General features: G+C 37.2%; 1 protein-coding gene across 1 annotated transcript in view; it reads right to left on the bottom strand.

Annotated features, from left to right (window-relative positions):
• Window positions 1–486: 486 nt before the first annotated feature.
• The window catches only part of LOC150079229 (vesicle-associated membrane protein 3-like), a 204,931-nt gene continuing 177,437 nt past the window's right edge, over window positions 487–27,980 (bottom strand). Inside the window, exon 6 of the mRNA XM_090382491.1 lies at window positions 487–1,454. Within this exon, the coding sequence (XP_090238617.1) occupies window positions 1,426–1,454 (29 nt within the window). The 3' untranslated portion in view covers window positions 487–1,425. The remainder of the gene's footprint in view (window positions 1,455–27,980) is intronic.

A 27,980-nucleotide genomic window follows, 5' to 3' on the forward strand; every position in this document is an offset into this window, starting at 1 on the left:
ATACCATAGGTTAGATTTGCCAACAGCAAATTCTTCATTGTTTTAGTCCAAAAATATTTTTTTTTTGCTACTTTTTTATTTTTTTAAAATTCTTTTAATCATACTCATACAATTTATAAACATATTACTTTTGTACAAAGTCAATATTTCTAGTGCATTTCACAGCTTATTTTACTACAAATGCAGTTTTAAACAGACAACAAAAACAAATAACCAAACAAAAAACTTTTGTAACCACAGAAAGCAAGTGATCACTGTATAAATAAACAGCTACATAAAACAAATAAATAAATAGATATATAAATCAAATAAATAAATAATAATAAAAAAAACTGATAAAAAAAAAAGAATGCTCACATGACTTCATGCACTTTTGGTGATAAGGAGTTGTCAACTGCTGTAAAATAAAAATAATAAAGTAACACACAAAAAAATTAAAATTAATGTTTACGTGTGAAATGTAATAATAGAATGTGATTTTGGAGACAAACTTTATTACAACATGGAAATACAAAGCAATATTGCCCCCAGTAAACAGCACACTAGTGAACATGTTAACATTTCACATTCACTATGACCTGAGTATATAGACCTAAAATGTTGGTAAACACTCGATGAGCAATGATGCTATTATACAGACATCACTAAGATTTCTTGCGACTACTTCTAGGAAGTGAAAAATTACAGGAAAGTGAAGTTTTCTCCTAAGACTTCTTTGTGGAAAACAAATTCAGTTAACTAGAATCCTATATCATGTTACACAGATCAGTCCTTATATCAACTTCTAGGAGCAAACAGTATTATAGTAAATCACATGACAGTTCTACAGAAATGTGGAACAATATCATGCATATATTTTTATCTAGGCCTGCTGAATGTTTCTCTTCTGAGTCCATAATCATGCATTTTTCATGGTTCATCAAACTTCGCTTAATGGATGATGACTGATGCTGGTTATTGTGAAGAGAGAGAGATGCTTAACCACTGGATGCCCAAGATGACAGAAAGCAACACAAAGAAAAAGAAGCAAACAGCAAAGCTGGTATTAGTGCAAGATTTTTACAGAGTTTAAAATTTCAGTAATTCTGATATACTAATTATACCAGGCTAAAATGCTGAATGCTTACTGTATTTTCCTTTAATGTTATATTACTAACTATTTCAGGATAGAAAGTGTAAAGAGATTGAAAAGTTATTGGTAGATGTGAGGAGGCAAAACACACGAAAAGTCTAAAAGTTTAAACTCACCAAATTACAGCATGGCATGCTAAATGAGTATTAATAAGGATAAAGACTATTGTCCAAGAATTTTTTTTTTTTTTTTTTTTTAATTCATGCAGATTAACTGAAGTCTGGTTGCCTGGAAAGTCTTGAGCAGAGGTGCAATCTGTGAGGGCTTAAGATGGTTTCTAAGGAATGGTCAATCTAACTACCATACTTTGAATATGCCCATGCTGAAAGGATGTAAAAAGAAAGAAAAAAAGGACACATCACCAAATAATTAAAACAGTACATATAATAATATTTTATCCTTTTTCAATAAACACAGCAGTCATGATCTACAGCAGAAGCTATACTATCATAATAAAATCTAGTGTAAATATCTGGATCTGTCAGCTTTGACAGCTGTACTGTAACATTTAACTTCCATGTATTATTTTACTGTATTTTGATTTATTCCATTTTTAGCATGCATTTTTTAAAATTAAAGGATATTCCCATATTTTATTGTTCCATAAAATTCTCTAGAATATCATCAAAATAGGATGCAACGTTCATTGGTTCCAGACACTGAGATTAGCAGCCTTAGTTCATATCAAGAAAACACCCCCAGACTATGTTACCTTCTTATCATAGTAACTTCAGTTGGGACAACTAATTCAGGCAGAAAGCACTCTCCTGAAATCCTCAATACCGAAACACATCCATTATCCTAGAAGAGTGTGTAGTGTTGTGACTCATGACTTTTGAATTAAATTTTGGTTTGTTCAATTTGGTTTCAAAATCAAAATTTAATTCCACAGTAAGAATTAAGTGTGCTCTGCACCATGCCAACTGAAATGTGCATTTCTTTTTATTAAAGGCTTATTGGCTGCAGTTTTTCTGTGAAAATTAACTGTGTGCAGCTCCTGCATGTTGTTGAAACACAGGTTTGCTTGTGGTTGTTTGCAGCTACAAACTCAGATTCTCAAGGGTCAGATACCAAGGTGCATCAACTCCTACCAGTCAGTATTTTACACTTACCAGATAATTTCATGGGTTAAGTGGCACTTGACTTGAGAATGTAATTCCAGAGAAGTAGCAAGCACAAACATTTTCCTCACATGATACTGCAACTAGCATTTCCCCCCTGAAACTCTTGGCTTTTTCCATCCACTCATTGTTTGGCACACATTTGAAATGAATTCTACATTAACTGCTGTTCATCTCTATAGGTCAAAATATTTGCATATTTCATAGTCATACAAAATTTCCCGGAATCAGTATGGCCTCAGCAATAAATACAGTTAACAGAAGACGATCTCCCAAAATTTTTTGCATAGGAGTAGAAATTGTAAATTTGTCAGCTCTTGACATCTTAAAATATATTTTAAAATGATTAAAATACTTGGGGAATCGCTGAAGTATTTTAATTTAATCATTTTTTTTGAAGTATGAATAATATAATAATTCTCTCTCCGTTACATTAATGATTTAATTTTAATAAAGGGATTAAAGTAGACCCTTTAATGTAGATCATTATAATTTTTACTGTTAAATTCCAATAAAACCTCAGAATCTAAACTGCAGGACAGCATCGTCAAATATGTAATTTTAATATTGCAGCTGCCAAACATGCCCTTCAACTATCATATCAAATTCATACAAACTCTGGAAAAGTCCACAGGAATCGTGTAAGCAATGGCTGAACTAATTTTTATTAGACTGGAGAAGTTCACTCTTCACTCTGTGGGTTAGTGATCGGGTTTAAATGGCTGGTGCCTAAGTGTGTATTGCTTATAACAGCAATTTGACATGGGTGACAAGATGTCGAGTACCTTAGGTAAAAAGCAAACTGCAAAAGTGTTAAGCTTTCTACAGACTTAAAATGTGATTTCAGTAGTTTAACTAATATAAGAAAAGATAATACATGCATGCTTTCTTTTCCTTCAATATCATGTAACCATTTAAAGATAAAACAAAAACTCATAAAAGGTCTAAAGTACATATAAATTAGTAATTTTTCATATCAATAGGTATTTCATGATCTTTATCTTTTATAGAAAACTGTCTTACTGTTTTCATTTTAATAAATTACACAAACAATCAAATTGATTAGTTATATAGAACATTTCACATATTCTTAATAATTACTAACTCATAAGTTTACAGTTATTTATTGTATATACTAAATGATAATATGGCAAAAATATAGTAGTCTGTAAAGTCACCTGTGCACTTCTATAAATACCATCTATCCCTATAAAGCTTCCATTTAAAATGTAATACATGAGAAAAAAAGGGAAAGAAAAATCTGAAAAATATTTACCAATACAAACCTTAACAAAAAGTGTCCAAAATGGTGCCTATGTCATACAATTATGCACACACGCATGCACCTCTGTATGTTTGTAAAAATACAAATCAAGTCTGTCACTTATACTGGTAATTACTACACTGGCTTCCAAAGTTGTGGGGATTACTTCTGTACACAGGGATTTTTCACTTCTCCCCATAAAGGAAAAATCCAGAGGTGAGATCAGGAGAATGCAGTCAAACATTCTTTGAAATAAGTTTGTCTTTAAATGCATTCCAGAGTAGTCATATGAAAATGCTAACTGCTAATTTCGTCTACATTCAAACTGTCTGACAAAGTAGTAAAGCTTTAATAGAATCATACTAGATTTTTACACAGTCTCTCAAAAAATATAGGGAACCAATATCTGTCTACATGACTTGACACACACACCATTTAGATAGTGCAGATCTCTACATTTGTGTGTGAATCTCTGCTGACCCTGCACATGTAGTTTAGCTATTAACACAGACAGATTATATGAACCCATACTTCAACACTGGAGAGAGAAAAAAAAGTAATTATCAGTAGTAAAGTATTGGAACAATGATTCTGCTGGCTATAAAAGTGCATAGTGTTTTACTATTTATGAGAATTTCTGACTGAAATTCTCATAAATAGCAAGCTGTTTCATATGAAGTCAAAAAGTTCCAAAAATGGAGTATAAAAGGTACAAAATTCATTATTCTTATTTATTTTATTTTTTTAAATTTATTCCGCTGAATATTGTATTGTATTTAATCTTATAGTATCCGCTTATTGTATTTAATCTTCAAAGAGTTTTAATTTAATATTCAAAAAAAGTTCAAGTTGGGCATCAGTCTGGAACCCAATCTGAGCTGTGTGTGCTTGTGCACATGGAGCTTCATTGTTCAAATCCAAACTTGAATTTGAGCCTGTGCAACTTGGGCTTTGTGCACTAGTGCATTTTTCCATGGAAAAGCAGAATCCAATGACCCAACTTTCCTCATCTTTTTTTTTTTTCCTGAATTGCAGCTTTTAACTTGGGCATAACTTGGGCACTTGCATAATACATTTAATATTCCCCTATTATCATGGTTTTAGGTGCAAGATAATAACACTCCTTTTATGTCCCAGAAAACAGAGTCCAACTTTTCCAGCCGATGGTTGAGTTTGAAAATTTTTTTTTTTTCAGAGCTGGAAATGCCTTGTGCTTTCATTGATGCTTTCTAATTTAGATTCAGGATCATAAAAATATAGCCATGTTTCATCACCAGTCACCAAATGGGATAAAAATCTGAATTAGCAAGAATGAATTTTAAATTCTCTTTTGGTGACTCCTCCCTCTCATGTTTATCATGAATGGAAAGGTTTCTGTGAACCCATCTTGCACAAACTTTGGATATTCCTAAATTAAAAAAAAAATAATAATAATAATAAAAAAAAGGTAAACTGCAGCCATTATCAATCCACTGCAGGATGGAAGCCCCCTCAAAAATTAACGTTGAGGAAAATGAACCATAATCTGCAACGCTGGTCCAGTGAAGGTTGGCAGATCAACTGTATCTAGCAGTCAGGGGTGTGAACCCCGGTCTACTCAAGGAGTGTGTGCTACTGCACTCCAGCTCCTGACCACTCGGCTACGGAAGCCTCTTATTGTTGAAAATGTTTTCCACAGGAAGTGTTGTTCAGATACTAATTCTTCTGTTTTCTAAAATTTTTTCTTCAATGATGGCAAGTGTTTCAGAACTGACTGCTTCAGATGGCTGACCAGATTTTGGATCATCCTCAAATGACTCCTGTCCTGTTTTGAAACTCTGTCGATCATCTTGCAACAGTAACATAACTAGGTGATACTTCCCCAAATGCTCTAGTCATTCTTTTATGGATTTCTTTAGCATATTTACCTTCTTAGGTCAAAAATTTGATTACTGAACCCTCAATTTCCTGGATTAAAAAGTTAAATTTTTGATACTGCAATAAGACAGTGCCATATAATTTTTTCATGTTATTTTAGAAGACATTAAGCTATCAAGATATCTATTAATATTTATTAATTAATAAATATTAATAATTTATATTTTATATACACTGTTCTCAGAACTTTTTGACTAGCCATAATATTCTAATATTCTCAAGCACATATAAATATGGATTGTCAGTAGATCTGAAAAAATCTGGACTTCTCTCTGAAATGTACTTGTCTTTTAAGGTATCAATAATTGCTATTGTATTTATGCCACATCAGCATTCTAGGCTACATGTACATTTTTCAGCTGATGGTTGTGTTTGAAACTTTTTTTTTTTTTTTCCCAGAGCTGGAAATTCCTTGTGCTTCCATTGCTGCTTTCTAATTTATATCCACACACACCTCTACATATTTGTAAATAAACAAATCAAATCTGCCTAACACTGGCTTCTAAAGTTTCAGGCTGAAAAAACCCAGAATAACTCATAGGAACTTCCCTACCCTTCCACCCAAGATCAGTTAACTACCACACTAATTGAGATGGCTTTAAAAACAGAACTCAGACTTCTCCAAATGATTGACAAGTGGCAAAAACACTACTGTGAAAGATGTCCTTCACTGGTTTTGTGGGGGTTATTTTGACCCAGTTCAAACTAAGATTACTCAAATTTTTAAGAGATAAAGAAAAAACCTTTTGCTGAAAAAGCACTGTCAGTTACAATTGGATTATAATAATGTGGCTCAATAGCACTTTTAATCATAGCCTATTAACATGGGTTACAAAAAGTGTAACCCGTCAGCAAGTGAATTTTGAATATTTTTCCATTAATTATTAGTTTATTTCTCTTGTAAGACAAGTGCTTACTTTAAAAAATGAAAAATATTTTATTCATAACAACAGCAATTCTTACAAAAAAAAAAAAAAAATCTACTAATTTAAGTATTTCTTAAATGAAGTAAAATGATCAAGCTGTACCACACTCAACAGTTGATTTGTTATTGTTATTTGTTTTTTTTTAGGAGCATTAGCAACTAAGGCCATATTGCTCCGGGGATATGTGGTGGTCATTCCCTGACCTTTCCACATGCTCTGTATTTGGTGGTCACGGGCCCGAACCCCAGTCTAATCAAGAAGCATTAGCATTAGTAGAGGCATTTGATGCAAGAAAGCACGCTTATAAAGCATTAGCCAAAAAAAAAAAAAAAATAAATAAAAAAACACCCCACCTCCACTTCACCCCTCTGTTCGTTCGAAATACCTGTCCAGCTGAGCCTTACACATATTTAAGCTATCAACTTCCACGAAAAGGGATGGAAGTCTGTTCCACCAACCAACCACCCACTGGCTAAAGGCAATTTTTCCGCACGTCTATCCTACATCTGTCTTTCCTCAATTTGAATTTATGCCCTCTCAGGTGATTATTCTGAGCAAGAGGAAGAATCCCATCAGCATTGAGCATGCTCAAACCATTCAAGGCTTTATACACCTCTATCAGATAACCTCGCTGGTGCCTAGTCTCCAGACACTGTAATTTGCAAAACTTAAGCCTTTCTTCGTAAGAGCACTCCTTTGTTCCATTCACTAATCTTGTTGCCCTTCTCTGTACTCGTTCCAGCAGCTCTACATCCTTCTTGAAATGAGGCCTCCAGACCTGTATACAGTACTCTAGGTGTGGCCTGACCATTGCCTTATACAAGAGAATAATCACCTCGTTATCCCTGCTAGAAAAATTCCTATATATCATTGACAATACACCATGAGCTATTCTTGCAGCCCATCTGCACTGCTCAGAGAACTTCATATCTGCCTGCAAAACCACCCCCAGGCCCCTTTCATTCTCTACGACTGTCAGTGTAGTACTACAGAGTTGATACGTTGTTCTGGGTTTGCTGTTTCCCATATGTAGTACTTCACATTTGTTAATGTTAAACTTCATTTGCCACCTCTCAGCCCATCTGCTCAACCTTTCCAGATCCTGTTGCAGCAGCATAGTGTCAGTGGTGTCCTTGACAACCCTGCCAACATTCGTATCGTCTGCAAACTTGGACATTAAGCTTGATATATACCATCATCAATATCATTTATAAATACAGAAAACAATAATGGACCCAACACTGAACCGTGAGAGACTTCACTGATAACATTAGTCCACGATGAGCAGTGTCCATTGATTACCACTCTCTGTCGTCTCCCCCTCAACCACCCCTTTATCCATAGCAGCAATTTGCCTCCAATGCCACACTGCTCCAATTTGTGCAGCAGTCTTCCATGTGCAACAGTATCAAAAGCCTTTCTAAGGTCCAAGTATATAATATCAAAGTTATTCCCTGCATCCAGTTCTTTTGTGACTGCATCATAGTATCCAATCAAATTGGTCAGGCAAGACTTCCCCTTAACAAAATCATGCTGTGTCCGAGCTATAACTGAAGTCTTGTCTAGATGATCCTGAAGTGCTTCTTTAACCAGTGCCTCCATTAATTTTCCTGGAACAGAAGTTAAACTCACAGGTTTATAATTACTTGTGTCAGTCTTTGATCCTCCTTTGTGAATTGGGGTCACATTTGTACATCTCCAGTCTGTGGGTACCTCCCCTGAGTTCAAGGAAGCTCTCATAATTATGGCTAAGGGTTTGCTTACTTCCTTTGCTGCCTCTTTTAATATAACTGGATAGATCCCAACCATCCCAGGTGCCTTTCTTGTCTTTATCTTCAACAATTTCTCCTCCACTTTACTCTCAGTTATTACAAGGTTCTCTAGCTTACTGCCAGAGTTGAATACACCTCTAGTTTTCCCCTGGCTGAATAACTCCTCATGTGTGAATGTCGATGCAATATATTCATTCAGTCTGTTAGCTACCTGAGCACGATCATCAACAGTTGACCCATTGATATCAAGTGGACCAATCTGATTCATCCCCTTCCTTCTAGAGTTTACATAAGTAAAGAACTCTTTGCTCTTTTTTCTTTGCATCCCTTGCCAAAGATTTCTTGTAATCTGCCTTCACCTGCCTAACCTCCTTTGTAACTTGGTTACAGATCAACTTGTATCTATCATAGGCTTCTGTGTCACATGTTAATTTGTATGTATCCCATGCATTTTTTTTCTCTGCCATATGTCTCATTAGTTCACCTGACATCAATTTAGGCCTAAACCTTGAACAATATTTCTTAGTTGGTATGTAAAGCCTAGTAGCTTCCAAGATAAGTTCTTTGAATGCTTCCCATTTTGAATTTGCTGTTGGTCCCACTGTATAGAATTTAAATACTGTCTCAGTCCATCGTAGTCGCCTTTACAAAAGCAATAACCCTTCCCTTTACTGCTAATGGTAGTTACCTCTTTGAGTAAATCCCACTTCAGCACACTGTGATCACTTCCACCTAGTGGTTCATTTATCTGCAGATTCTTAATGCATGAAGAATCACTACTGATAATCAAATCAAGAGTATTACTCCCTCTAGTTGCCTCCCGAACATGCTGATGTAGAAAACAATCATCCAATAAATCCACAAAAGCCTTGCTAGTGTGTGAGTGATCAGCCCCCAAATTCCAGTCAATAGCTGGGAAATTAAAATCCCCCATTATAAGACTCTCTGATTTACTGGCCCACTCTATTTCTCTGTACAGTTTCTTATTATACTCATCAGAGTCATTAGGCCTAAGCGTGTGCTACACACTGCTGCTCCTGCCCACGGAGGCACCAGTTGATTTGTAATGGTTGTTGTTATAGGATTGGAGGTTGGGGGACAGAAATTGTAGTTCTGCTTAATGGTTAAATTTGTGAGATGACATGACTGTTATCTCCAGTGTAAAAAAAAAAGTAAAGTGCAGCCATTATCAACCCACTACAGGATGGAAGCCTCCTCAACAATTCATGCTGAGGGAAATGGACCATAATCTGCCACGCTGGTCCAGTGCGGGTTGGCAGATCGACCGTATTCAGTAGTCAGGGGCTCGAACCCCGGTCTACTCAAAGAGCGTGTGCTATCGCACTCCTGCTCCTGCCCACTCGGCTACGGATGTATCTCCTTACAAATGGAAACACTGGGTGGGGCCAATTTTCACTCAGACATTTGGAAGCCTATTAACATAGACACAAAAAGATTTCTCACTGAAATTTATTTTAGTCAAATGCACATAACAGCTGTGAAAATAAAGTGTCATATTTATAAGAACTTTAGTTTTTTTTTTTTTTTTTAAGAAATTTAAACAACACTTGTAACACAAATGATTATAAAGAAAAGTGTAATTCTCACCTGTATCTTTAGAAAAATATGAAGATACTGTCGAAGCTCTTTACAGCAACCCTCTTTTTAACAACCTATATGTTATATCCTGCCAATTTCCCAGAAACCTAATGCTATTTTACATTCACTATAACAATTTGAAAGAAACATTCTCCATAGCAAACTGAAAATTTCCACTGCTCTATTGTGTTTTTTACTATTTTCATTACAACATTTGCATTTAAAAATGCAAAGAATGCTAATTTATTGAAGCTATGACAAGTTTCTTCAGCTAGGAGTTAATTTCATTATACTGTACAGAATATACAGACTGTACATACATATGGACTCAATATGGCACCTATGAGGAAGATAGCTTTGTTTTCATCCCCTTCCTTTACTAAAAGGAAGGGGATGAATCTGATTGGTCCACTTGACATCGATGGTTCGACTGTTGATGATCCTGCTCAGACAGCAAACAAACTGAATGGGTATTTTGCATCTACATTCACACGTGAGGAATTATTAAGGTTTGAAAATGGCAGAAGGTTATCAAATTGTAGCAAGATACTTAATGATTTTGTAATAACTGAGAGCAAAGTGGAAGAGAAATTTTTGAGGTTAAACGTAAGAAAAGCACCTGGGGTGGATGGGATCTATCCAGTTATATTAAAGGAGGCGGCAAAGCAACTAAGTAAACCCTTAGCCATAATTATGAGAGCATCCTTGGACTCGGGAGGTTCCCACGGACTGGAGATGTGCAAATGTATCCCCAATTCACAAAGGGGAATCGAAGGGTGACACAAGTAATTACAGACCAGTTAGTTTAACTTCTGTTCCAGGTAAAATAATGGAGTCGCTGGTTAAAGATGCATTGCAGGATCATCTAGACAAGACTGCAGCAATAATTCAGACACAGCATGGGTTTGTTAAGGGAAACTCTTGTCTGACAAATTTGATAGGATATTATGATGTGGTTACAAAGGGAACTGGATGCAAAAAATAATTTTGATATCATATATTTGGATTTCAGGAAAGCTTTTGACACTGTTGCGCATGGAAGACTATTGTACAAATTGGAGCAGAATGTTATTAAGGGTAAATTTTAAGGGTAAATTAAGGGTAAATGGATAAAAGGATGGTTAAGTGCGAGAAGACAGAGGGTGGTAATCAATGGGTGCTGCTCTTCTTGGACTAATGTTATTAGTTGAGTCCCACAGGGTTCGGTGTTAGGTCCGCTGTTGTTTTGTATATTTATCAATGATATTGATGAAGGTATATCAGGCTTAATGTCAAAGTTTGCAGATGATACAAAGGTTGGCAGGGTTGTTAATGACAGTAATGGCAGTGTGCTACTGCAACAGGATCTAGATAATTTGGGCAGATGGGCTAAGAAGTGGCAACTGAAGTTTAACCTTGACAAATGCAAAGTACTACATATGGGTAGAAGTAACTCAAGAGAAATGTACCAACTGCTGTGTGGTACTACACTTAAGGTGGTAGAAAATGAAAAAGACCTGGGAGTAATTGTGCAGGCAGATATGAAGTTTTCTGAGCAATGCAGACAGGCTGCCAGGGCAAGTTATGGGGTTTTGTCAATGATATATAGGAATTTTGCTAGCAGGGAAAAGGAGGTGATTATCCCTCTGTATAAGGCAATGGTCAGGCCACGCCTTGAGTACTGCGTACAGGTCTGGAGGCCTTATTTTAGGAAGGATGTAGATTTACTTGAGCGTGTACAGAGAAGGGCAACAAGATTGGTGAGGGGAATGAAGGGATCCTCTTACCAAGAGAGGCTTATGTTCTGCAAATTGCAGTGGCTGGAGACTAGGCACCTGTGCGGTGATCTGATTGAGGTATATAAGGCCTTGAATGGGTTGAGCAAGCTGAATTCTGATGGGATCCTTCCACCTGTTCAGATTACGAACCTAAGGGGGCATAAATTCAAATTAAGAAAAGACAGATGTAGAATAGATGTGCGGAAATTTACCTTTAGCCAGCGGGTGGTTAATTGCTGGAACAAACTTCCATCTGTCGTTGTGGAAGTTGATATGTTGAATAAATTTAAAGAGGAACTGGACAGGCATTTGGAGGGAATGGTGTGATTTTTTTTGGGCTGATGCTGCATAAGCTCATACACTTGCTTTCTTGCATCACATGCCACTACTAGTACTACTAATTACAAACATTAAGATTTTACAAGCTGTAGATAAGGGTATGAATTCTAAGACTGACATCATTAAACAATTTGGCATTCCTAAGAGTACCCTATTTACCAACATGAGAGTGTAAAAGGAGGACTGAAAGTTTAGAGAAATCTAAGCACTGTGTAGGATCAGAGCATGGAAGGTGAACTATCCAAATTTGAAAAGGATTCATGATTAACCCTTCTTGGAAGGGCCAATCACGAAGCATGGAAGAAATTTTCCTATAGACCAGTGCTGTTCAACCTACAGTCAGCGATCCATATCCAGCTTGAGAATAAGTTTTATGCAGCAAGAGCAGAAAGTAAACTAAAACAGCATTTAAAATTTTGTTAATTATTTCAAGAACCATGTATTCGATGCTAAAATACGTGGAAATAAACAAATTTAAAAGACTGTGGCAATAATTGCAGTGAATATGTGGGAGTGTTGAAGTTACGTGTTGGTGTAGTGAATTCTGTTTCTTTTATCTAGTTCTGTATCAAACATGAGCATGCCCGACCAGAAGCATGTGTATATACGATGCGTTCTCAAAATGTTCTGGGACTCCAATTATGGCTGTGCAAAAGTGTATGCGCAGAGTACACTTCACTGAAAACATAACAAACTGATTTTTCTCGAATCACTCAGCATGGCCTGCAAAACAAATCTAACTTTGAATATGGCCCCTGTATGGGAAAAGGTTGAACACCACTGCCATAAACAAAAATCCTTTAAAAACTAATGCTGAATTGACAGTGTTTCTTTATGCATGGGGTAATGCACACACAATTTCTACTACCAAGGTAGATTTGATGCATTATTTTAATTATATTTCATATCGTGATCACAAAGAGTTGACATAGTATTGCACTACCTCGAATAAGTAATGCTTCACCTATGGAGAAGACTATTGTTACTTATTCTCGGCAGATACTACCACCCAGATGGCACCATTTCAAGCCTTTTTGGCCCCTCTTCTACCCGCGCAACAAACTGTCATACTCTTAGGTATTTAGTCAAGAAATATATTTTAGATTAAACATGCACATCATAGTTATCTCTCATATTGTGAAGTTATACATCATAATTGGATTGTCACGATTGCAACAACAGGGTACTTACCCACCCACCAAAGAGGGGCCAAAAAGCCTTGAAATAGTGCCATTTGGGTGGTGGTATCCGCCAAGAATAAGTAACACTGGTCTTCTCCATAGGTGATGCATTACTTATTCGAGGCAGCGCAATACCATGTCAACTTGTGAAGATTTTCACAATATTAGATATAATTAAAACAATGAAACAAAACTACCTTGGTAGTAGAATTATAAAGTGTGTGCATTGCCTATGCATAAACAAACTCCGTCATTTTCTTAGGCATTTAGCCAAGAAATATATTTTAGATTAATGCTGAATTGTTTGAACAATGGATGAATAATGAAGATTAAGTCTTCCAGTGGATGGTTCCAGAAATTTAAGACTATTACATAGGCTATCATTAAAAAAAAAAAAAAAAAAAAATTGCACCCAACAATTTGTTTGCTTCACGGGCAATCTCTGGACAGGCATATCTTGACACTAGCAGTCGTTGTACCATTAAACAACCATACCAAACACAACACTGACATTACAAATCAATGGAAGGAGAATTATTAAAAAATGCTTTGTTGAAATACAATCAGAAATGCTGTTGAAACCGGACTTTAAAGTTTCTACCAGATACAAGGGAGAAATGTAGTGGTGAAAAAAAAGGCAAAACAATGGAGGGTTATTCTCCTAGCAGCAAACATGCTGGCACAGAAGATTCCTCTCTTTATTCATTGGGAAATGAATTAAGAATCAGTGCACCTGGGCTTTCCCAATGAAACCATTGGGACAACTCAGAGCCCTGATGCTTTAAAGATTTGAAGACACTGCCTACTATGCAATTGAGAAAATTAAAAGGTTTATATGACATCAAAAATCAAAGAATGGATCAGAGACTTAAATCAATCATAAGATGAGTGCACAGTATAGAAAAATTTTGCAATTCTGGATAACTGCACTCCTTGTTGCCAAATGAATGGCCTATTTGCAATCACTGTTGGGTATACCTGCCACTATTCTCATCAGTTCATCTAATATCCATTTAGGTCTACACCTCAAACAATATCTTTTTATTGGTATATTCTTAGTAGCTTCTATGATTACTTCCCTGAATGCCTCCAATATAGAATTTGTTGATGACAATGTTATCAGCTGGCCCATCTGAATAGAATTTAAACTGTGAGACTACTATACTCACCTTTACAATAAAGAAAAAGTGCTTTCCCTTTACAATAGTTATATCTATAACCTTCACTGACGTGCACTAGGAAGTGTAACAAATGGCACTCAGGTGGCATCTATTTAACCTCATGTTTTTATTAGAAAAGAATTTTAGCTTATTTACTGAATTTAAATGGAAATCTATTAATTATGATTTGCTAAATCAATTTAAAAATACCAAATGAAAATTAATAAGAGAAACCAATAATAATAGTTTTTGTTGTATTTCTTTAGAATTTTTAAAGTCAACCGCCCAGAGTGGACATCTGTATTTTACTCAGCTTTAAGTGTTTAACGAGTTAAATCAAAGCATTATAGCAAGATCAGACATCTTTTGCTGGCATCTCATGAACACCATATGGAGATGGGAGTTACCTAAAAGAAAGGCAGATGCTTTTCCCTCACCTGACACCTGTTAAATGCTAAACAAAAATTTAAAATCTCATAATTCATAATATATCAAAGTGAAAACAGATGTCAGGTGAGGGAAAAGCATCTGCCTATAAAATCTACTTTTTTCATTTATATGGCACAAAGATGTAGCTATGAACATACCTGTATCAAACAGGGGATCATCCATTCTTCAAAACCAGATGGTTCTGTTGTCACTTCAGCCAAGGATAAAGCTGACCTACTAGCATCCCATTTTTCTTTTAACTCAAGTATTAATGATCTTGGTAAAACACCTCCCACCATTCTCAACACGCTCCATTCAATGCCTCCTATGGTCTTCCGTCAAAAGGATGTCAAAAGGCTTTTGATGAATCTGATCCTAAGAAAGCTCCAAGTCCAGATGGCATTTCTCCACTTGTTCTCAAAACCTGAGCTCGTGAACTTACTTCTGTTCTTTGTTGCTTTTTTCACTTCCTTATTCCAAAGGTATTTTTCCTTCTGCTTGAAAATTTGCTCATATCCAAACAGTTCCTAAAAAGGATGACAAATCCCTCCCATCCAATTATCATGCCATTGCACTTACTTCTACTTCTGAAATAATGGAGAAACCAATTGACCGCCAACTCTTAAACTAACTAGAAACATTCCGTGTGATCAACGAACGCCAGTATAGATTCCGTCAGTGTCAATCAACTGGTGATATTCTGGCTTATTTTACCCATTTATGGAAAAATTCAATGGAAAAGTTCGGTGAAACACAAGCAGTTGCTCTTGACATCCCCAAGGCTTTCGTTCGTGTTTGGCATAAAGGTCTTCTAAATAAGCTTCCATCCTATGGTTTCCCAGCTGTTTTTTTTTTTGTAATTGGTTATCCAGTTTTCTCTCTGACCACTCACTGGTTAATTAGCATTAGTAGAAGCTTACGATGCAAGAAAGCAAGTTTATGCAGCATCGTTCAGCTTGCTCAACCCATTCAAGGTCTTGTATACCTCAACAAATCACCTCGCAAGTGCCTATTCTCCAGGTGCTGCAATTTGCAGAACTTAAACCTTTCTTGGTAAGGGCAGCCCTTTGTTCCTCTCACCAATCTTGTTGTCCTTTTTTTGTACTCGTTCTAGCAACTCTACATCCTTCCTAAAATGAGGCCTCCAGACCTATACACAGAACTCTAGATGTGGCCTGACCATTGTACAACAGAATAATCACCCCTCTGTTCCTGCTAGCAAAATTCCTATATATCATAGACAACACTCCATGACTTTCCCTGGCAGCCCGTCTGCATTACTCAGTGAACTTCATATTTGACTGCACAATTACCCCCAGGTCTTTTTCACTTTCCATATCCCTGAGTGTACTACCACACAGTTGGTACGTTTCTCTTGGATTACTACTGCCCATATGCAGTACTTTGCATTTGTCAATGTTAAATTTCAGTTACCACTTCTCAGCCCATTTGCCCAACTTATCTAGATCCAGTTGGAGTAGCATACTGTCTTTACTGTCATTAACAACCCTGCCAACCTTTGTATCATCTACAAACTTGGACATTAATCCTGATATACCTTCATCAATATCATTGATAAATATACAAAACAACAATGGCCCCAACACTGAACCCTGGGGAAATCCACTAATAACATTAGTCCACAAAGAGCAGTGTCCATTGATTACCACTCTCTGTCTTCTCCCACTCAACCATCCTTTTATCCATTGTAGCAACTTGCCCTTAATACCATACTGCTCCAATTTGTACAGCAGCCTTCTATGTGCAACAGTATCAAAAGCTTTCCCGAAATCCAAGTACAGTCTATTCTAGTTATTTGGGACACATTGAGACTAGTGCATTTTGGCCCGATTAAGCATCTGACCCAATTATGCAAAGTTTCACATAAATAGTTAAAAATACAGCTTTACAATTGATTTTACGATGAAATCACGTTATGATGAACCTCACCATAGTAAAGTACCGTACACTGTATGATATGTAGTAAGTGCCCGGTCATTGTGACCACATTTGTGAATTAAAGTTTGATTCTATTAAACAGCGATTCTAATTAGCGAAGGTAGCAGGCATATTATCCACAGGCTATAAAAGTAAAGATATATTGTATTAAGTACAAATTTACACTTTATTACGTTACCAATTAAAAAATTAAATGATATGCGAAAACCAGAAGAATATTTTCCACAGGTTAGCAAAATAAAAATAAATTTACACTTATGTGCACAGCTTAATTAATACATACTGTAATATGTACATACTAACTAGTTGACACTTCTGTTCACTGACATTTGTGGGTGGGGGTTAAAATTTAAAATAGTAAAAAAGATAAGCAATCAATAACAAAGAACACAGCACACACAAATTGCAAGTAACACGATACGAGCAAGTGAGAACGGAGTAACAAGTTACGAAGCTTAAAAAATAGGAATGAACAGCAGATACTGAAAATTAATTTTTTTATATAGTTGAAACACTAACAGAAAAGCCAAATAAACAGGGGATTGCTAATTGTTTTATGGTTGTGACCTCCTGACCAAACCACGTGGTACGGTCGGAGAGAATCGTAGGGTACTCTCGAGTGCTGTGGTCTCCTGCCTCGATTAAACGGCATGTTGTTCCAACTAAGTGAAGTAAACCCTGGCTATTTTTCTCGACTGGGTTCTGTTCTTTAAGATTTGTCCCAAATAAATGGCTGCCCGATTAACCGGTGGCCTAAATAACTGGAATCCACTGTATATTACTGCAGTCTTGTCTAGATGATGATCCTGCAATGCTTCTTTAACCAGTGACTCCATTATTTTCCCTGAAACACAAGTTAAACTAACAGGTCTATAGTTACTTGTGTCACCTTTTGAACCCCCTTTGTGAATTGGTGACACATTCGCACACCTCCAGTCTATGGGGACCTCCCCTGAGTCCAAGGAAGTTCTCATAATTATGGCTAAGGGTTTGCTTACTTCCTTCCTTTGCTGCCTCGTTTAATATAACTGGATAGATACCGTCTACCCCAGGTGCCTTCCTTATGTTTAACTTCAATAATATCTCCTCCACTTTGGAGGAGAAATTGTTACAAAATCACTTAGCTCCCTGTTAGAGTTTGATAAACTATTGGCATTCCCCTCACTGAATAACTCCTCATGTGTGAATGTCGATGCAAAATATTCATTGTTTATCAGCTACCTGAGCATGATTCAATAGTCATGCTCATCTATTAAGTGGTCCAATCTGATTCATCCCTTTCCATCTAGAGTTTACATAAGTAAAGAATTTCTTGCTGTTTTTCTTTGCATTCCTTGCCAAAGATTTCTCGTAATCTGCCTTTGCCTGCCTAACCTCCTTTGTAACATGATTACAGACAAACTTATATCTGCCATAGTCTTCTGTGTCACCTGATAATTTATATGCATCCCATAAATTTTTCTTCTCTGCCATGAGCCTCTAATTCATCTGACATCCATTTAGGCCTGAACCTTGAACAGTATTTCTTAGTTGGAACAAAAAGTCTAGTTGCCTCCAAGACTAAGTCCCTGAAGGCTTCCCATTTAGAATTCAACATTGGTAACGTCATTAGTTGATCCCACTGTAAAGAATTTAAAAACCGTAATCACCTTTACAAAAGCAAATGCCCTACCCTTTAGCCTTGATGGTAGTTACATATTTAAGTAATTCCCATATCAGTACATTGTGATCACTATCAACCCAGTGGTTCCTTAATCTGCAAATTCTTAATGCATGAATAACCACTACTGATAATCAGATCTAGAGTATTACTTCCTCTGGTTGCCTCTTGAAGCTACTGTAGAAAACAGTCATCCAATAAATCCAAAAGGTCGCTAGTGTGTGAGTGACCAATCCACAAGTTCCAGTGTACAGCAGCCTTCATATCCAACTCTGTGAAGTTAAAATCGCCCATTATTAGACATTCTGATTTACTGGCCCACTATTTCTCTGCACAATTGCTCATTATACTCATCAGATTCATTAGGCCTATAACAACACACACACACACACACACACACACACACACACACACACACACACACACACACACACACACACACACACATTTTTCCTTTCCCAGTGCTTATGTAACACCAAACAGACTCAACATTGTCCACCAACATCAATTGGATGCACTTCCTTATATTTTATGTGTTTGTACCTTTCCTTTCTGTACACATTGTACTTCACAAATTCCAATTCTGCACTGTTTATATCTATGACCCACATCTCTGATATCCCAACAATATCTGCCTTTGATGTCTTGACTAGCATTTCAAGTTCATGAAATTTATTTACTATACTCCTAGCATTGGTGTACATGCAAGTATACATGCACCTGTTTCTAATCTTAGTTACTCTAACACAGCCCATGTATTTATTTGTTCCACTGTGACTCCCAACAATCCTGGAAATCTCTACTGCCTTGCTTTCCATGCTGCATGTCATTCTAATAGAAGCAGTGCAAGAATCACTTTCACCTCTGCATGCAGCTCTCTTAATCGTTTTGTCTGTGAATTCTTTCAACTAGCAGTTTTTGAACACACCTAACACTGCCTCGATAGCATCAGCAAATGCTGTGTACTCCTTATATTCAAGTATATCCCATCCCTGTAGTAGTCTCTCCTGTCAACAAGCACACATCATGCTGAGAAAATTTCTACACCATGAGCCTTGCACAATCTCTCCATGGCCAAATCGATCAACAAGGCTCTCAATCATTTACTCCCTCCTATTGTGTCTGGGCAGAATTGCAGACATTTTCAATTCAACCCTAACTTGCGACTTTTTTTCAACATTGACCTGTACTTGAGTAAATCTGCAGATCTCTTACTCTTAATGTCATTAGTTCCAACATATACAATATCACCTTTTGTGCCCTTAAAAGATACCTGCTCTACAATGTCATAATGGTAGAGGCTTTGTCTTCTAACTTCTCCCACTCTTTTCCTCTTGTATAATATTAATAACCTTCTTTCATTGACCAGAAATTCTATCCATAGTTTTGCTGACAACACTGCATTGCATTCCACCTTCCAGTTTGAGAAACCTTGCCCTGTTCAAACAGCTTCAACTTTTTGAATATCCACTACCATTTTCTTAAATGCTGATCACCGGGTAATTCTCCAGTGGGTCAAAGATAACTTAATTTCGATCCTTCTAAAACTCAATCCTGTCTTATCCAGCAAAAAGGATTCTTTTGGTCCTATGTTTATCTTTGAGATGCTCTGATTTCTAGGCAAGATCTTGGGGATTACCCTGACCTAATCTCTCTTGGCATAAAAGATGTTACAAATATTGTTTCCTCTGCATCTAAAAAATTTGGAATTCCCTATTTCTCTTAGCGTTACTTTTCTTCCAAACTGTTGTTGACTCTGTAGAAATCGCAAATCCGGCCTATCACGGAATATTGTTCCCATATCTGAGCTGGTGCCCCCAAAACCTCTCTCAGGGCTTCTAGATTCCATTCAAAAGAGGGCAGTTAGGTTAATTAATGTCTCATCTCTAACAAAAAAAAAAAAAAAAAAAATTATGATATTAGGGCCACCTGTAAATGATTACATCTACACATATATTCATTGTGTCTGTAAATTGCATGTGTTCTCTGGTCGATTTGCCTGTCTTGCTGGACGAAAAAACCCAAGTTTATGGGGAGGAAACCTTACTATCTACACCTGAGACCAACTAACTCAGCCACAGAGTGAAAAAACCCCATTAAAATTCCTTGCCTCATCGACGGGATTCAAACCCGGGCCTTTTCCACCCAGTGTCAGGAGGACGGTGACGATACCACTGTGCTACCAGCGCAGACAGTCTCATCTCTAACAGTCTCTCCACTCTGTCTCATAGACATACTGTTTCTGCTGTGCCTTTATTACAGATACTTCCATGGGCACTGTTCTTCTGATTTGTCTTCTATAATTCCCGCCGTCTCTTTCAAAGCAATCCAAACACGTGATGCAACCAGTCAACATCCTTTTTACTGCCCAAGTTCAAACTCACAGAAACAACTTATCTTCTTCCTCATTTATTCATTCAGTTTCTGTTTTCTGGAACAACCTTCCTGAAAATTACAATCAATTGAAGTTCAAGTCTAATGTCAACAAGTATCTTCTTTCAATTTTTCAACCTATGCATGGTACTAAGTACTATAGGTTTTTTTAAAAAAAAAAGAAAAAAAAAGTACCTGTACATAACAATGGTTCTTGAGAATAAAAAAAAAATTTAGTATGGAAAACATTTATTTAACATGATATACTGTAAGATAGTAAACTAATTATAAGGAATTGTGGGAGATTTGGTTTCTTTCTTTGGCAATTCTTTACATTTTAATTAATTTTATTTTACTTTATTGTTTATTATTAGTTCTATTTTGTAGTTTACAATAATATACCTATGTAAATCTAAGCAGACACCATTATAGAATTTTTAGTGCGAAACCCCAGTTAGGAACCGCTGATCTACAGTATCTCTTTCAGAGATGTGTGGAGGACTTCTGCAAATCTGTTAACATCTTTAGAATTGTCCACCTTTGATCTTAAACTAATCTCAGTCCAAGTTCTTCAGGGGAAGTATAGCTGCTCTTGGCCCATCAGTGGATGACCGTGGAGTGTGAAGTCCCAGTTATGTACTCTAATGTTTGGGCATTTTGTAAGACATGTCATTTGCCATAACTAATGGGGAGGGAAAAAATAATAATAAAAAACAGAACCAGACCAATTATTAGAAGGGTTGGTCAGATGTCTTTTTTTTTTTTTTTTTTGCTGATGCTTTATAAGCTTGTATCATTTGCCACTGCTAACACCTTATACACAAAACAGCTACACTTTCACAATATTAACAGTCTCTTATTTTATAAAAATTCACTATTTTTTTGAAACTTGCAAACTTCTATCTTCATGGATAGGCAGCACTAACAAGGATGTAGCTATCATACACAAACACAACAAATTAATGTTTGAAGAAACAAATGAAGGAAACGTGAATACAAATACCTTGGGAGAATATTAAAAAACAAGTGTGACATCGGTGAGAAATCAAGCTATAAATAACAATCGATTATGTAAATATTATAGTGCATAACCACGCACTATAAGGTAAATAACTGCACAAAAAATTAACATTGCACACAGTACTACTAGAACTCCTTGAATGACTGCTATTCTCAACTTTGTCTCTACAGTTCTTATCGAATACCCCCCCCCCCCAAATACACTATGACATAAAGGAGCAGTCCACAATAATGAATCTGTTGGATGATACTTCCTGTAGAGTTCTCAAGGCTTTTGAAGAAATTACACAGATAATAATTGTTTACTTGGATTTGAAGTCGACATTTCGCACTGATGGCTATCTCTGCCAAAGATACTGCCACATTTAAGGAAACTTGCTTGCCTTTCTCCAATCTCTGCTCACCTCAAGAACATACTGTAAAAGTAGGCACCAAGATTCTGACCAGAGCTGTTCGTGAAGGCATTCCTCAAGGAGCATTATATGACCTCCTTTTTACTTCTGTACTCTACTGTCACTTCTATTCCTGACATTGCCTGCTATGCTGATGACAAAGCTTTTCACAGCTATTAAAGCTAGAGATGACCCATAAGCCCTCTCACCACTTGAATGCTACTCTTTAGAACTGTCTCAATGCTTGTCTCACTTTGGTCTTAGCTTAAACCCCAATCAGCTATGATCATGTTTTCTCTCAAGGAAAGGTCTTATCTGCCTTTAGCCAGCCCTAAGAGGGACACCTATTCCACAGGTTTAATCCCCTCACACTGACTTTGGGATCACCTTTGATACCATGTTTGACCTTTCCATGATCATTTCACTCATCTACATACAAAAATGTCCACAATGAGATGGCAAGAAAAACAGTATGTACTTTTAGCATTAGTAGAGGCATTTGATGCAAGAAAGCAAGCTTATGCAGCATCAGCCAAAAAAAAAAGTAACATAAATAAATAAAAATAACCACTTCCACTTCACCCCTCTGTTCGTTCGAAATACCTGTCCAGCTGAGCCTTAAACTTATTTAGGCTATCAACTTCCACGACAAGGGATGGAAGTCTGTTCCACCTACCAACCACCCGCTGGCTAAAGGCAAATTTCCGCACATCTATCCTACATCTGTCTTTCCTCAATTTGAATTTATGCCCTCTCAGGTGATTATTCTGAGCAAGAGGAAGAATCCCATCAGCATTGAGCATGCTCAAACCATTCAAGGCTTTGTACACCTCTATCAGATCACCTCGCTGGTGCCTAGTTTCCAGACACTGTAATTCGCAAAACTTAAGCCTTTCTTCGTAAGAGCACCCCTTTGTCCCATTCACCAATCTAGTTGCTCTTCTCTGTACTCGTTCCAGCAGCTCTACATCCTTCTTGAAATGAGGCCTCCAGGCCTGTATACAGTACTTTAGGTGTGGCCTGACCATTGTCTTATACAAGGGAATAATCACCTCCTTATCCCTGCTAGAAAAATTCCTATATATCATTGACAATACACCATGAGCTACTCTTGCAGCCCGTCTGCACTGCTCAGAGAACTTCATATCTGCCTGCACAACCACCCCCAGGTCCCTTTCATTCTCTACCACTGTCAGTGTAGTACCACAGAGTTGATACGTTGCTCTGGGGTTGCTGTTTGCCATATGTAGTACTTTACATTTGTCAATGTTAAACTTCATTTGCCACCTCGAAGCCCATCTGCTTAACCTTTCCAAATCCTGTTGCAGCAGCATAGTGTCAGTAGTGTCCTTGACAACCCTGCCAACCTTCGTATCGTCTGCAAACTTGGACATTAAGCCTGATATACCATCATCAATATCATTTATAAATACAGAAAACAATAAAGGACCCAATACTAAACCCTGAGGGACTCCACTAATAACATTAGTCCACGATGAGCAGTGTCCATTGATTACCACTCTCTGTCTTCTCCCCATCAACCACCCCTTTATCCATAGCAGCAATTTGCCTCCAATGCCACACTGCTCCAATTTGTGCAGCAGTCTTCCATGTGCAACAGTATCAAAAGCCTTTCTAAGATCCAAGTATATAATATCAAAGTTATTCCCTGCATCCAGTTCTTTTGTGACTGCATCATAGTATCCAATCAAATTGGTCAGGCAAGACTTACCCTTAACAAAACCATGCTGTGTCCTAGCTATAACTGAAGTCTTGTCTAGATGATCCTGCAGTGCTTCTTTAACCAGTGCCTCCATTAATTTTCCAGGAACAGAAGTTAAACTCACAGGTCTATAATTACTTGTGTCAGCCTTTGATCCCCCTTTGTGAATTGGGGTCACATTTGCACTCTCCAGTCCATGGGTACCTCCCCTGGGTCCAAGGAAGCTCTCATAATTATGGCTAAGGGTTTGCTTACTTCCTTTGCTGCCTCCTTTAATATAACTGGATAGATCCCATCCACCCCAGGTGCCTTTCTTGTGTTTATCTTCAACAATTTCTCCTCCACTTTGCTCTCAGTTATTACAAGATTCTCTAGCTTACTGCTAGAGTTGAATACACCTCTGGCATTCCCCTCGCTGAATAACTCCTCATGTGTGAATGTTGATGCAAAATATTCATTTAGTTTGTTAGCTACCTGAGCAGGGTCATCAACAGTTGACCCATCGATCTCAAGTGGACCAATCTGATTCATTCCCTTCCTTCTAGAGTTTACATAAGTAAAGAACTCTTTGCTGTTTTTCTTTGCATCCCTTGCCAAGGATCTCTCGTAATCTGCCTTCGCCTGCCTAACCACCTTTGTAACTTGGTTACAGATCAACTTGTATCTATCATAGGCGTCTGTGTCACGTGTTAATTTGTATGTATCCCATGCATGTTTCTTTTCTGCCATATGCCTCATCAGTTCATCTGACATCCATTTAGGCCGAAACCTTGAACAATATTTCTTAGTTGGTATGTAAAGCCTAGTAGCTTCCAAGATAAGTTCTTTGAATGCTTCCCATTTTGAATTTGCTGTTGGCAATATCATCAGTTGATCCCACTGTATAGAATTTAAATACTGTCTCAGTCCATTGTAGTCGCCTTTACGAAAGCAATACCCCTTCCCTTTACCCCTATTGGTAGTTACCTCTTTGAGTAACTCCCACTTCAGCACACTGTGATCACTGCCACCAAGTGGTTCATTTATCTGCAGATTCTTAATGCATGAAGAATCACTACATAATCAAATCAAGAGTATTACTTCCTCTAGTTGCCTCCCGAACATGCTGATGTAGAAAACAATCATCCAAAAAATCCACAAAAGCCTTGCTACTGTGTGAGTGACCAGCCCCCAAATTCCAGTCAATATCTGGGAAATTAAAATCCCCCATTATAAGACTCTCTGATTTACTGGCCCACTCTATTTCTCCGAACAGTTTCTTATTATACTCATCAGAGTCATTAGGCCTGTAGCACAGTCCTACTCTCAATTTTGATCTCCCAATGCTTATGTCACACCAAACTGACTCGACACTGCACTGTCCAGCGATTTCGACTGACTTCACTTCCTTGGATTTTATGTGTTTTTTTAACTAATAGCATAACCCCTCCTCCCTTCCTATCCTGTCTATCCTTTCTGTAGACATTGTACTCCCCAAATTCCAGTTCTGCATTCCTTATATCTGTGTGACACCACGTCTCTGAAATCCCCACAATATCTGCCTTTGATGTTTTGAGTAATACCTCAAATTCATCAAATTTATTTACTAAACTCCTAGCATTGGTGTACACACAAGTATACATGCACCTGTTCTTTTTCTTAGCTACCCTAACACAACCCATGTCTTTACTTGTACCCCAATGATTCCCAGCAGTCTCTGAAATATCCTGCATCTTATTTTCCAGGCTGCGGCTCATTCCAATAGAAGCAGTGCAAGAATCACTTTCACCTCTGTCAGTGGCTACTGTTAATCTATTAGTCCTTGTATCCCCCCAATCTAGCAGTTTTCCGACCCACCTAACACTGCCTCGATAGCATCAGCAAACATTCTTGCACCCTTTCTATTTAAGTGTATCCCATCCCTGTAGAAGCAGTCTCTCCTGTTCACAAGTACAGACCAGGCTGAAAAAAATTCTACCCTTTGATACCATGTTTGACCTTTCCATGATCATTTCACTCATCTACATACAAAAATGTCCACAATGAGATGGCAAGAAAAACAGTATGTACTTCATGTCTTTGATCCTAGGACTATTAAATATGTCAACAGAATTATCCACCCAGCAGTCCTGCATACAGTGAAAATTTGGGCATCTGTTATCGCCACAACTGTTCACGGATGAATGCTGGTTGTTGGAAGAGAATTGCTTACAAACATTTTATCAATTCAAAAATTTGCAGATCAGAGTTGGGGATGAGAGTTAAGTGTTTGCCTATGACCCTGAAACCAAAGGTGGAGTCATCCAAATTGTCCCCACATCCCAAGTCATCTTGTGAAACAAAATCCGATGTCAAAGTCATCATGATAATTTTTTCAACATTGAGGGCATAGTGTATCATGAATTTGTGACTAGGAAGAAAAGCATTACTGCTGTGTAGTACACTGCACTGCAGTTTTAACACATTTGTGTGAAATGTGAGGGGAAGATGACCTCTGAAATGAAGGATGGTTGGATCCTGTACCATGGCAGTTTAGCAGTTCAAAAGTGACCAGCTGCTCATTATCAATTTTGACATTAAATCTCTGATAGTTAGTTATGTGACGGCACACTGCCACGTTACAGGATCCAACCATCCTTCCATTTCAGAGGTCATCTTCCCCTCACATTCTCACACAAATGTGTTAAAACTGCAATGCAGTAGACAGCAGTAAAGCTTTTCTCCCTAGTCACAAATTTGTGATGCACTATGCCTTCATTGTTGAAAAAATGATCAGGATGACTTTGACATCACATTTCATTTCACAAGACGACTTGGGCGATGGGGACATTTGGATGACTCCACCTTTGGTCTCAGGGTCATAAGCAAACAATCAACTCTCATCCCCAGTGACCACTTTTCTTAAAATGCTTGGTCCTGTGTAGATTTTTCGACCAAATGATCTGCAGTGGCTTTCTGCAGTCCATTTGATCATCGAACAACAAGCATAGAACAAACTTTGCTGACATACGATGCATCCCTAAATTTTGCGTAAGGATCATGTATTAAATGTACTTATGTGTTATTGCAAAACGTTAAACTATAGTCCTAGTAATATTAGGATTGAATCAGACAGATGATTGGTTTAATTGTTTTTGAAAGTGATATGTTATTGAGTATTACATTTATTGAAATTGGATTTCAATGCTGATACTTAGCTACTCTATATGAGACTTGGTTTGTACATGGTTGGATTTCTCTTCCATGTATGCAATATTGGCTCACAGAAGTATTGTGGGAATTGATGATTGGTTTGTCCAAGCTGCAGATATGGCAGTTGTGGATGAGACAAGATCCGTAGGTCTCTATATCTAGCTTAGTGAGTAATAGATGCCTTTTCTGTTTTGATCTTGAGTTGATTGTAAGGACCAAACTTAGGATAAGGTTTGATTTGTTTGTGTTGTGTTGATTTGTTGGGCATCTCCATATGGTGAAACGACGATTTAAGCATGGAAAGTATGTTTATGTTCTCTTTTAGGTGTATGTGTTATTATTATTATTATTAGCATATGGTGTAAGGAAGCCCGAGGCTCATCTGCACCAGCCAAAAAAAAAATAAATAAATAAATAATTCTGAATTACCCTGAGAGAGAGAAAGAGAGAGAGACAGAGAGAACAAGAATCAGAAGTAGAAGGAAATCATCAAGAAAAAGAAGAATGATGATATCCAGCTCAGGACCCTGAGTGTGAAAAGCCCATACTCACCAGATGCGAGCCCCTGGGGTTTTGTTAAACCTACTTGATAGGGTTAATTACAGTGTGTCCTCTAAAATGGATGGAATTTACATGCTAAAGCTGATTTCATCATTATTGCTTTGTTGTAGAATATCAGAGTTTTCTTTACTGTCTTATTAAGTGTTCTAACTGAGGCTTGTGTCATATGATTACTTCTTCACATAAGTGCAGGAGTGAAAGCGCCCTTCCTGCAAGGGTTAAATTAATCTCCAAAAATGATTGTAGTTTTGATAACCAACATTTAGTATTTACTTATTGCTGTAAATAGCGATTTGTCTATTCTTCTCTAGTTGAGAGAAATGTTAAATTGTTGGCCTTGTAAATAATGTGTATATTAGTTTTACTTTTGATCTGGTTGTGTGGTCTTACTGAACTGTGTAAGTTTGTCCACTAGTGTCTTATATTCTTTACTCTTTGAACTCTTGCTTTTTTCCTCTTCTGAGGATGCCTATTTTTTTTAATCCCCTTGCTTTTCTTCTCTTTCCCATCCATTCCCTTACCCC

Source organism: Mastigoproctus giganteus, chromosome 10 (genome assembly GCF_048544385.1).
Source record: "Mastigoproctus giganteus isolate SK-2022 chromosome 10, ASM4854438v1, whole genome shotgun sequence".
Classification (NCBI taxonomy): domain Eukaryota; kingdom Metazoa; phylum Arthropoda; class Arachnida; order Uropygi; family Thelyphonidae; genus Mastigoproctus; species Mastigoproctus giganteus.